General features: G+C 38.5%; 1 protein-coding gene across 2 annotated transcripts in view; it reads right to left on the bottom strand.

Moving 5' to 3' along the window:
• LOC126297512 (protein inturned) overlaps positions 1-12,599 on the bottom strand; it is a 229,004-nt gene that overhangs the window by 119,344 nt on the left and 97,061 nt on the right. For both annotated transcript variants that reach the window (XM_049988398.1, XM_049988397.1), the window contains exon 9: positions 5,153-5,230. In XM_049988398.1, the coding sequence (XP_049844355.1) occupies positions 5,153-5,230 (78 nt within the window). The remainder of the gene's footprint in view (positions 1-5,152; positions 5,231-12,599) is intronic.

Raw genomic sequence — 12,599 nt, 5'->3', positions numbered from 1 at the left:
CGGCATACATCCCTGAGAGTGGTTGGTAGGTCACACAATCCATAAACAGCCCTTTTCAATCTATCTCAGGCACATTTGATAGGGTTCATGTCGGGAGAACATGCTGGCCACTCCAGTCAAGCGATGTCATTAACCTGAAGGAAATCATTCACAAGATGTGCAAGATGTGGGCGTGAATTGTCATCCATGAAGATGAATGCCTCACGAACATGCTGCTGATATGCTGTTGGTCAGAGGATGGCATTCACGTATCGTACAGTCATTACGGCACCTTCCATGACCACCAGCGGTGTATGTTGGGCCCACATAATGCTACCCCAAAAAAGTAGAGAACCTCCACCTTGCTGCACTCACTGGACAGTGTGTCTAAGGCATTCATCCGCACTGGGTTGCCTCCAAACATGTCTACGATGATTGTCTGGTTGAAGGCATATGCAACACTCATCGGTGAAGAGAACGTGACGCCAATCCTAAACGGTCCATTCAGCATGTTGTTGGGCCCATCTATACTGCACTGGAGGGTGTCGCGATTGTAAAGATGGACCTCGCCATGGACATTGGGAATGAAGTTACACATGATGCAGCCTATTGCGCATAGTTTGACTCATAACACTATGTCCTGTGGCTGCACTAAAATCATCATTCAACATTGTGGAGTTGCTGTCATGGTTCCTCTGAGCCATGATCCTTAGGTAGCGGTCATCCACTTCACTAGTAGCCCTTGGGAGGCATGTCATCGACAGTTCCTGTCTCTCTGTATCTCCTCCATATCTGAACAATACCACTTTGGCTCACTCTGACACACCTAGACATTTCCCTTGTTGAGAGCCCTTCCTGGCACAAAGTAGCAATTCGGACATGATCGAACTGCAGTATTGACTGTCTAGGCATGGTTGAACTACATACAACACAAGCCGTTTACCTCCTTCCTGGTGGAATGACTGGAACTGATCGGCTGTCGGACCCCCTCTGTCTAATGCGTGCTGCTCATACATGGTTGTTTACATCTCTGGGTGGGTTCAGTGCCATCTCTGAATAGTCAAAGAGACTGTGTTGTGATACAATATCCACAGTCAACGTCTATCTTCAGGAGTTCTGTCAACTGGGGTGATGAAAAACTGTTTTTGATGTGTGTAGATATCATTTCTGAATCATTTTTTGATTTTATTTATCTTCTGTTGATTTACTAGGTGATAAATGACAGCATCCTCTGCAAACAACCTAAGATGGTTGCTCAGATTGTCTCCTAAATCATTTATAAAGCTAAGGAACAGCAGTGGGCCTATAAAAATACCTTTGGTAATGACAGAAATCACTTCTGTTTCACTTGATGACTTCCCCATCAATTACTGCAATCTGTGACCTCTCTGACTGGAAATCCCAATCCCAATCACATAACTGAGATGATATTCCATAAGCACGCAATCTGATTACAAGCTGCTTGTGAGGTACAGTGTCAAAAGTCTTCTGGAAATCTAGAAATACAGAATCAATCTGAAATCCCTGTCAACAGCAGTCAACACTTCGTGTGAGTAGAGAGTTAGTTGTGTTTCACAAGAACGATGTTTTCTAAATCCATGTTGACTGTATGTCAACAGACCATTCTCTTCGAGGTAATTCATAACGTTTGAACACAGTATATGTTCGAAAATTATGCTGCACATCGACATTACTCCTATTGCCTTTCTTGAATATTGATGTGACCTGTGCAACTTTCCAGTCTTTGGGTACAGATCTTTCATTGAGCAAGCAGTTGTATATGATCGTTAAGTATTGAACTATTTCATCAGCTTAAGCTGAAAGGATCCTGATTGGTATACAGTCTGGACTTGAAGACTTGCTTTTATTAAGTGATTTAAGTTGCTTTACTAATCCGAGGATATCTACTTCAAAATTACTCGTGTTGGCAGCTGTTCTTTATTTGAATTCTGGAATATTTAGTTTATCTTCCTTGGTGAAGGAATGGCAGAAGGCTGTGCTTAGAAACTCTGCTTTAGCAGCACTGTCATTGAATGTATTTCCATTGGTATCACACAGAGAAGGCATTGGTTGTGTCTCGCCACTAGCACACTTTATGTTGTTGTTGTTGTTGTTGTTGTTGTGGTCTTCAGTCCTGAGACTGGTTTGATGCAGCTCTCCATGCTACTCTATCCTGTGCAAGCCTCATCATCTCCCAGTACCCACTGCAACCTACATCCTTCTGAATCTGCTTAGTGTAGTCATCTCTTGGTCTCCCTCTAAGATTTTTACCCTCCACGCTGCCCTCCAATACTAAATTGGTGATCCCTTGATGCCTCAGAACATGCCCTACCAACTGATCCCTTCTTCTGGTCAAGTTGTGCCACACTTCTCTTCTCCCCAATCCTATTCAATACTTCCTCATTAGTTATGTGATCTACCCATCTAATCTTCAGCATTCTTTTGTAGCACCACATTTCGAAAGCTTCTATCCTCGCTTGTCCAAACTATTTATCGACCATGTTTCACTTCCATACATGGCTACACTCCATACAAATACTTTCAGAAATGTCTTCCTGACACTTAAATCTATACTCGATGTTAGCAAATTTATCTTCTTCAGAAACGCTTTCCTTGCCATTGCCAGTCTACATTTTATATCCTCTCTACTTCAACCATCATCAGTTATTTTGCTCCCCAAATAGCAAAACTCCTTTACTGCTTTAAGTGTCTCATTTCCTAATCTAATTCCCTCAGCATCACTCGATTTAATTTGACTACATTCCATTATCCTCGTTTTGCTTTTGTTGATGTTCATCTTATATCCTCCTTTCAAGACACTGTCCATTCTGTTTAACTGCTCTTCCAAGTCCTTTTCCGTCTCTGACAGAATTACAATGTCATCGGCGAATCTCAAAGTTTTTACTTCTTCTCCATGGATTTTAATACCTACTCCGAATTTTTCTTTTGTTTCCTTTACTGCTTGCTCAATATACAGATTGAATAACATCGGGGAGAGGCTACAACCCTGTCTCACTCCCTTCCCAACCACTGCTTCGCTTTCATGTCCCTCGACTCTTATAACTGCCATCTGGTTTCTGTACAAATTGTAAATAGCCTTTCGCTCCCTGTATTTTACCCCTGCCACCTTTAGAATTTGAAAGAGAGTATTCCAATCTACATTGTCAAAAGCTTTCTCCAAGTCCACAAATCCTAGAAACGTAGGTTTGCCCTTCCTTAATCTAGCTTCTAAGATAAGTCGTAGGGTCAGTATTGCCTCACATGTTCTAACATTTCTACGGAATCCAAACTGATCTTCGCCTAGGTCGGATTCTACTAGTTTTTCCATTCATCTGTAAAGAATTCACGTTAGTATTTTGCAGCTGTGACTTATTAAACTCATAGTTCGGTAATTTTCACATCTGTCAACACCTGCTTTCTTTGGGATTGGAATTATTATATTCTTCTTGAAGTCTGAGGGTATTTCACCTGTCTCATACATCTTGCTCACCAGATGGTAGAGTTTTGTCAGGACTGGCTCTCCCAAGGCCGTCAGTAGTTCCAATGGAATGTTGTCTACTCCGAGGGCCTTGTTTCGACTCAGGTCTTTCAGTGCTCTGTCAAACTCTTCACGCAGTATCGTATCTCCCATTTCATCTTCATCTACATCCTCTTCCATTTCCATAATATTGTCCTCAAGTACATCGCCCTTGTATAGACCCTCTATATACTCCTCCCACCTTTCTGCTTTTCCTTCTTTGCTTAGAACTGGGTTTCCATCTGTGCTCTTGATGTTCATACAAGTGGGTCTCTTTTCTCCAAAGGTCTCTTTAATTTCCACTTAAGAGATTAAATTTGAATGTTACAGACTTTGGAGGGAATAGTTGACAGACAGAAAATCGGGAAAGAAGGCAACTGGAAAAGGGGTGTGGATGAAACACAGATGAACAGATTAATGGAAGAAAAGCTGATTAGATTTTAATGTCCTGACAACTAGACTATCATTACAGGTGGAGCACAACCTCAAATTAGGAAACGAAATCTGCCATGTCCTTTTCAAAGGAATGTCCCCTGTATTTTCATTAAGCAATTTAGGGAATCTCGGAAAGCCCAAGTCCTGGTAGCTAGATGGGAAATGGATACAGTGTCCTTCTGAATATGCATCCAGTGTCTTAACCAATGTACTACTTTGCTCGGTATGACTACTGGAGAGAAGGCCATAACAAACTTCAGGTTATAAAAAAATAGACAGCGTATAAGAAGGATATGGGAGGATGGAAATGATAAAAAAATTGAAAAAAAAAAAACAATAATAAAAGTAAATAAAAATAAACAGTCAATATTAAAAGTGTGTCTGGGGGCTGGGGGATAAGAATCTGGGCCAAACAGGTGAGAGGAACCAAGTACCTATTAAGGAGCAAACTGCACCTACAAAGACAGTGTAGAAACAAACCTGGGATCTGAAAGACTAAGAGCATTCATCTTTTCTATGCTTATATCATTCTGCTGACACTTAGTAAATACAATTTTTCCCATTGTCATTTGTTTCTAATTAGAGTTCAGAATACTCTTTGGTACACAAGAAAAATCCAAATGAAAGTACGGATTAAAAACAAATAGAAAAATAAACACACACACATAAAAGCTGTAACAAATTATGAACTCTGTTATTCTAATGGCCACAACAATGGGTGGTTAGCCCTTACTTGGAAACACTTATCATCTTCCTAAGCCTTTATCTTTTACATTTTATCATTAGAAACTCATAAAAAGGAAGGAAGATTGGTGTTTACAGCCCTGTAAATTTTGATATCATTAGAGACAGAGAATAAGCTCACACTGTTTCAAGTATAGGGAAGGAAATTTGCCATGCTCTATCAAAGAAACCATCCTGGAATTGGTCTGGAGCTATTTAGGGAAATCATGTAAAACTTACACCTTGATGGTTGGATGTGGATTTGAGCCACGGTCTTCCTAAATGTACGTCTGGTGTGCTAACCACTGCACCATCTCACTTCGTGGACTCAAAGAAAAAACTCCAAGACGCCATATCGGTTAGTACATTTCATTGTTGTCCCTGCCTCAGTAAGTATTTTCATCTTATCAGTTTAATTTTTTAGCTTTCATTTTGTAGTTTTAGATACTTAATAGGAAGGAATATCATATTAAATAAAATATTTAACTGCTTCCTCACCTAGGCACTGTCTTATAACAAAATTCAAGGTTACGAATAATATCTGCCAGAAGCTGGTGTGCTTCCCACAATGGACACCTGGAAGTAAAAAATAAAGAGTAATTTTAATTTATACACAAAAGATACATGTGAATCATAAATGATAATACATTGAAAAAGAAAGTGAAATTATGTCCATTTAACTGTTAAAAAAGAAGAATACCACTCCCATCTACTTGTCCCACACCACATTCAAAGTAAAGAGCATATGGCATATTGCTTTAATCATTTACTTCTGTATGGCTTCCCTTCACAGATTTATTTGTCAGCAAACATGACATTCTTCAGATATAAAGTACTATATGTTGACAACAATCATCAGGGAACACTTGGTGTAGCTGTGCTATGTTATTGTTGCTGTTGTTACTGGCAGTGGTTGTTATTTAAATGGGAAAAATAGCTTCACAAAATCTGTTATTTTAAAATGCAGCTAAAGTGCTGTAAAGCTTAATCCCCACCTAAACTGATGGATTGCCATCACCAGTATCTTGTCCTCTTTTTCCATACAACACTATGAAGAGATCTGTCAAGTGAACAACATTTTTATACAGCATTGCTAGCCAAGTTCCACTCATAAAACTGGTTTTCATACTAACAATTAGATAATAAAGTGCTATTAAGACACCACAATTTAGCAGCTTTGGTTACAGATGCAGGTTATAAACACTGAGGCAAAAAGTTTGGGCTGATGAAAATAATGGCTTACACTAATTCTGTCTACTTATGGACCAGAATACTAATATTTAATCTTTCAATATAGGGTTAAACCTTCTTTTAAATTAATGATTAGATTAGATTAATTATTCCTTCCATAGAGCCACAAAAGAGGGGATCCTCCTGGGTGTGAAACATGTCAGATAAACACATTACAAAATGTAATTAGAAAAAATTGATTTTCATTAATTTTAATGGTCCTCAGTCAATAAACAGCAAAATTATGTACACAAATTAAAATTAAACTTCTAATATTTACAGGTTTAATACTTACATCTGCTTTCATAAAATCCATCGTTCACACAGTAGCTAGTTACTTGGCTATTACAACCAAGTATTGTCAAAAATTGAAGTAAATTATTCATTTAAATGAACCTCAGTTAAGAACAGTCAAATTATGTACAAGATTTCAAATTAAACTTCCACTATGTACAGACTTAAGACTTACGTCTGTTTTCCGTACATCCATCAGTCACACAGTAGATAGTTACTTGGCTGTTACAACGAAGTATTGTCAAAAATTTTCATTAAAATGGTCTACTGAACTTGTTGAGAAATTCATGGGTGGAATAGAAGGAGTTGGCCACCAAAAATTCTTTTAAATTATGCTTAAATTGTGCCTTGTCTGAAACTAAACTCTTAATGGTTGCTGGTAACTCATTGAAAATATGCATTGCTGAATACTGGACTCCTTTCTGGACAGGAGTAAATGATTTTAAATCTTTATGTATATTGTTTGTATTACTAGTATTGATACTGTGTACTAAATAGTTAGTTGGAAAAAGAGATGTATTATTTACAACAAACTTCGTTAAGGAATAAATATACTGAGAAGCTGTGGTTAGCATGCCCAATTCTTTGAATAGGTTTCGACACGATGTTCTCGGATTTTCACTACACATTACTCTTATTACATGCTTCTGCACTCTAAAATTTTTTTCTTGGTTTGTGGGGTTACCCCAAAATAGGATACCATATGACATAATGGAGAGAAAATAAGCAAAATATGCCAGTTTTTTTATATTTATATCTCCTATGTCTGACATCATTTGCACTGCAAACACAAACTTGTTTAGGCATTTTAGCAGTACGTCACTCCCAACTGAATTTATTATTAAGTTGTAATCCCAAGAATTTTACACTCTCAACTTCTTCTATTTCCATGTCGTCATATTTTATACACACACTAGAAGGAAATCTCTTGGAACTTGTGAACTGCGTGTAGTGGGTCTTTTCAAAGTTTAATGACAGTGAATTGGCTATGAACAATTTATTAATGTCAGTAAAAATTTGATTAGCTGCCCTTTCTAAATTTATATTTGATTTACTATTTATTGCAATGTTTGTATCATGTGCAAATAAGACAAACTTGGCATCTAGTAATGTAACAGATGACAGGTCATTAATATACACAAGAAAAAGTAGTGGACCTAGTATGGAACCTTTGGGAACCCACATGTAATTTCTTCCCAGTCAGATGATGTCTGATTGCCTACTGTTGAAGTGTTACGTAATGACACCCTTTGCTTTCTATTAGTAAGATATGACTCAAACCACTTTGCAGCACTACCAGTGATGCCATAATATTTTAATTTACTTAAAAGAATGCTGTGATTCACACAGTCAAAAGCCTAAAGATGAAAAACATGAATAAATAGGGGGATACAAGATGACAGACAAATTTCTAATTGGTGTAGTGAATGGCAGCTAGCTTTAAATGTAGAAAAATGTAAGTCAGTGCAGTTGAGTAGTTACTCTCTCTCCTGTCATACAAGTTTAAGCACAGAAGAATTGTGATACTGCCTGTGGACTCAATATAAATTTTCTAATTTTGAATGGCACACCAGACTTGCAAAATTTGATGTCCAGATATAACTGTGTTTCTTTTGTAACTTTCTCACTAAAATAACTTCATGCCCAACAATTCTAACCAATAATTTGTTTATAGAATGGAAAAGAATTACTGACATATCTGTTAGCCAATTTCTAATTGGACTCTCTGAGCAGTATGGAAAAAGACTTATAATCAACAGCATAAATGTTCACAAGAATCACCAGAGCTCTAGTGGTAAATCGTTAGGGCTATAATTAGTCATGGTTTTATTTCATGTTTCAAGGAAGTAAACTGGAGCTCTGAATATAATGAAGAAAACACCAACTGCAAGTAAAATTAGTTCAGTAATGAAGTGACACTAATATTTGAAAGCATTTTTCCAAAAAGGGATTACAGAACTGAAACAAAAGACTCATAACAATAAGCCAAGGATCACCACTGGCATAAGGATTTAGTGACAAAGAATGCAAGAAATGTATATTTTTTAAAAAAAAGCTCTGCACAGTTGAATCACAAAAAATATTGTAAAATGTTTAGTATATTTATTAAGATATACATTTGTTTCTTGATAGCTTCATTATTATCAGCAAAAATTCTACTGCCTGAGTATAAAATTGAGTCAAATTTACAAAAAACTTGACAGTATGAGCCCATTTTTTACTATTACATTGCACCCCTTCTGGCCTGAATGCACGCACTGATTTGGTTTGGAAGTGTGTAAGAAGAGCATTGTATTCTCTCCTGAGGCAAACTGGTGCATAACTATTGGTATTGGTTCTTGATAACCTAGATACTGGCACTGGGACAGATTTGATGTCCTAGCAGGTCCCATATGCATTATCGGGGATATACCTACTGATCTTACTGGCCACATGAGTACCTCACCATCACACAGACAGTTCATAAATACATGTGGCACGTCTGTATGAGCATTGTCCTGTTGAAAAATGGCACCACACTAATGTTATGTGAGAGGTAATGTGAGGGTGCAGGATCTTTGTGATGTAACAATGTGTTGTCAGAGTTTCCTCAATCACTATCAGCCAGTAGCCATAACCTTAAGTCATACCCAATCGATCCCCACACCATAAAGCCATTAGTAACACTGCTGTGTCTCTAGAAAACATTGGAGGAAGCATGGGTTCTCTGGCCAGGTGGCTACCATACTCCCTGATGATGGTCACACAGAGTACTGCAGAACTGCACTTCAACACAGATCACACTGCAACTCCACTCATCAGTAATCCATGCTTCCCATCATGGTACCATTCCAAATGCAGCCGTTTGTGCTGTGGTGTCAACTGCAGCCTTTACATGGAACAGCAATTCCATAGTCCAGCTGCTGCTAGTCTCTGACCAATGGTGCAGGATGACATAGAATGTTGCAGAGAGTTCATTACTTGTTCTTGGATAACGGGCACACATGTGAGTGTTTACAATGTGATTGGTATACAATATAGTGATTCTTGCCTGTAGTGGTCAGATGTGGTTCACCAGTATGCCTGCCCTCACATTCTCGAGCAGTCTAAACATCACAGCACTGCCGTGTCTGAATGCCAGTTAAATATGGATATTGTACAATTCAACCAGGTGGCCAATTGGAGACCCACAATGTTGCCGCTTTTAAATTCGGTCAGGTGCTTATACTGTTGTCTTGTACGAGTATGCATCTGTGCATCATTAACAGCGATCATTCAACAGCTGATGTTGTCCACACCCATTATATACCCAACCGAGCCAATCAGCAACAGTAAACATGATCAACACTAATGCACTCTGGTGTCTGTTCTACAAGTCACAGAGAAGTGCTGCTCTAATCAGTTACATACCTGCTGATGGTGAGTACATGAACGAAGTTATAGGGGTCGAAAAAAATGGAAACACTGAGAAAATGTGTGCCTGAACATACATCTATGACAATGACATGCAGACAATCCTGCAGGTTGCACCTGTGAAATTTTCTCAATATGTTGAGAGTGTCAGTCGTGGCCACAACAGTGTCCTGTATACCTGTGAACACATTACGTTGGAGCTCAGTGCATTACAATGTGGGCAAACTGTTGGTGCTCAGATGGTGGATGGTTTCACAATGAAGGTAGCCAAAGTGGGGTGTTGCAAGAGGCATCATATTGAATATTTATACCGCATACAGGGAAAGTGGGACACGTGTGTGTCGAGTGATCATGATGTACTGTCATTGAAGATGATTGTGACTATAAATAAGAGGATGACAGCTAGAAGTCACTGCAGAACTGAATGTCGCATTTGTGAACCCTGTTAGCTCCAAAACAACATGAAGAGAGCTCCATATGCAGGGAACTGCAGGATGAGCTGGAATTCCAAATCGCTTATCAGTGACACAAATGCCCATAACAGGAAAACATGGTGCTGAAGCCTAGACTATGCAGCAATGGAAGAAAGTTATTTGGTTGGATTAGCCTTGTGTGACACTGTTTCCAATTTCTGGCTGAGTTTTACATGGCAGGCATTTGGTGATGATTACGGCAGCCACGAGTACTCTGCAAGGTCACATTTCTGCCAAGGATTATGTGACCATTTTGGCTGATCAGGTCCATCCCATGGAACAATGTTTGTTCGTCAACAGTGATGCTGTGCTCCAAGACGACAAGGCCCCTGCTGACACAGCTCGCACTGTCCAGGATTGGTTTTGTGAACACAAGGATGAAATGCTGCATTTCCCCTGGCCACCACAGTCACCAGATCTCACCTTCAACATTGTAACCTGAACTTGACACTATTTTCCACGAATAATTTTATAATATTCACTTGAAAACTATATAGGAACTGCCATTCTGAGCTGACTGTAAGTTGTTTTGAATGCCAACCATGAGGACTTTGCATTTTTTGTCAGGCAGTGTAGTCTGAATCTCAAAAAACGCATTTCTACAAACCAAATCCACTTCATCATGCTTACTGGTATTATATTTATGGCTCTTTCAAAAACATCTGACTTTGTTGAACAGGTGATACTACTTGAGAAAAAAGTTGGATAAAAATGAACAAGTATTTAATATATTATCTGTAGGACATACAGCAGAAAATAGTTTTAATTGTTAACATATGGGTATGAATGGAATGAGTCTGACAGGTGACTAGTACATTGCATTGTTCCACAAGGATATATTTTTGATCCATTATTATTTCTCACTTAGATTAACGATCTCTCTCTGTCATCCAACATCGCATGCAATTTTAATGTGTGTTTGTGATACACAACAAAATCTCCACTAATCTGGAAGCCACTGTCCACCAATTGCATGTAGATGTCCCGTAATAGTCGACTGATTTACTAGCGATAAATCTCTGTAACACCAAGTACATTCAATAGTTCCATTCTGACAATTAAAGCGTACAGGAGATTGTTATTGCACATGAACATCTGCAGATATAGAGGATGTACTGCTCAAAACTCTTCTTTCTAGATCTACATACATACGCTGCAAACCACTTTTAAGTGTCCAATAGATGGTACTTAGCATTACACCACATGTTAAGATTTCTTCCAGTTCCATTCACAGACGTATTACACGTTGAATGACTGCTTAAACTCTTAGGTGTCCATATTGATGTCAGATTCAAATGAAATTATCACACTCTCCAAATTCTGAAAAGGCTATGCTCCGCAACCTCTGCCATGAGGCTAGTTTCCACTATCAAAGATAATCACTGCCTGCCTATTTCGGTTCCTTATGAAATCATCTACTGGGAAAAGTCACTGGCACTGAGAAAAGTCTTTCTCTTTGGGGAAAAAATATTAGAGTTATGTGTGGAAAGTAATTACCACCTTCCAAAAGAAGAACGGGAGGACAGAGTTCCATTGATAACAAGGTCAGCAGAGATTGACAACAAGGTCAGCAGAAATGTAGCACAACCTCGGAACAGGAAAGGATGGGGAAGGAAATTGGCCATGCTCTTTCAAAAGTACCATAACGGCATTTGCCGTAAGTGATTTAGGGAAATCATGGAAAATCTAAAATTGGCTGGCCAGATGGTGACTGAACCATCATTCTCCCAAATGCGAGTGCACTGTGCTAACCACTGCGCCGTTCTGCTTGGATGCAACAACCTTCAGTTGTAGTTATTTAAAGCAGTAGAGATACAGACTACTACCTCACATTATATATTTTTAATTATGGTGTTCATAATCATCACTCCTTTACATTATGTAACAAATGAAAGACACCAGAAACATAACACAAGAAAGAAATATGAGCTAGAGTGTGACTTGGAGCATCTGTTTATGGTACTGAAAAGTGTAAAATGCACTAGTATCAAAAATCTTTAATTAAACTCCAAGTAATATTGAATCATGATGAGGCTTTCCAGTATACCCATCATGGGGAAACCATTCTTACCACAGGGTGAGTGAGAGGTTGTAATATAAGACACGAAGGAATTACAGACTTTGGTTGCAAGTGGGCGTTGATTTGAATCAATGGGGTCAGTTGAAAATTTGGGCCACGTCAGACATATACAGAGTGATTATAATTAAAGTTAAACTTTCAAACCACTGTGGAAATAACACCACTCGTCTTAATGATGTCACATTGCAACAGAATATTATTGGAGAAGGGGGAAAACATATGGCAGAAGAAAAATAAATAGTTACAAAATGTAGCAATAGATGGTGCTGTAAGCATCATAATTTAATAGTGGTTGACTACAAATGACAAATCAATCATACAACAATGCCTTGACATTAAACAAACTGTGGTACTCAGTGTGCATGGATGTGCAGATGTGATACTGTTAGTTGCGTAAGCCCATCAACCATGGCAATGTCATATCACATTGGATGGGAAAAATCGGTTTTTAATTGTCCTGAGGCCAAAAACCACA

The sequence above is a fragment of the Schistocerca gregaria genome, chromosome X (genome assembly GCF_023897955.1).
Source record: "Schistocerca gregaria isolate iqSchGreg1 chromosome X, iqSchGreg1.2, whole genome shotgun sequence".
Lineage (NCBI taxonomy): Eukaryota > Metazoa > Arthropoda > Insecta > Orthoptera > Acrididae > Schistocerca > Schistocerca gregaria.
Note: the sequence above shows the minus strand (reverse complement) of the source record. Positions and strands in the feature narration are given on the sequence as shown.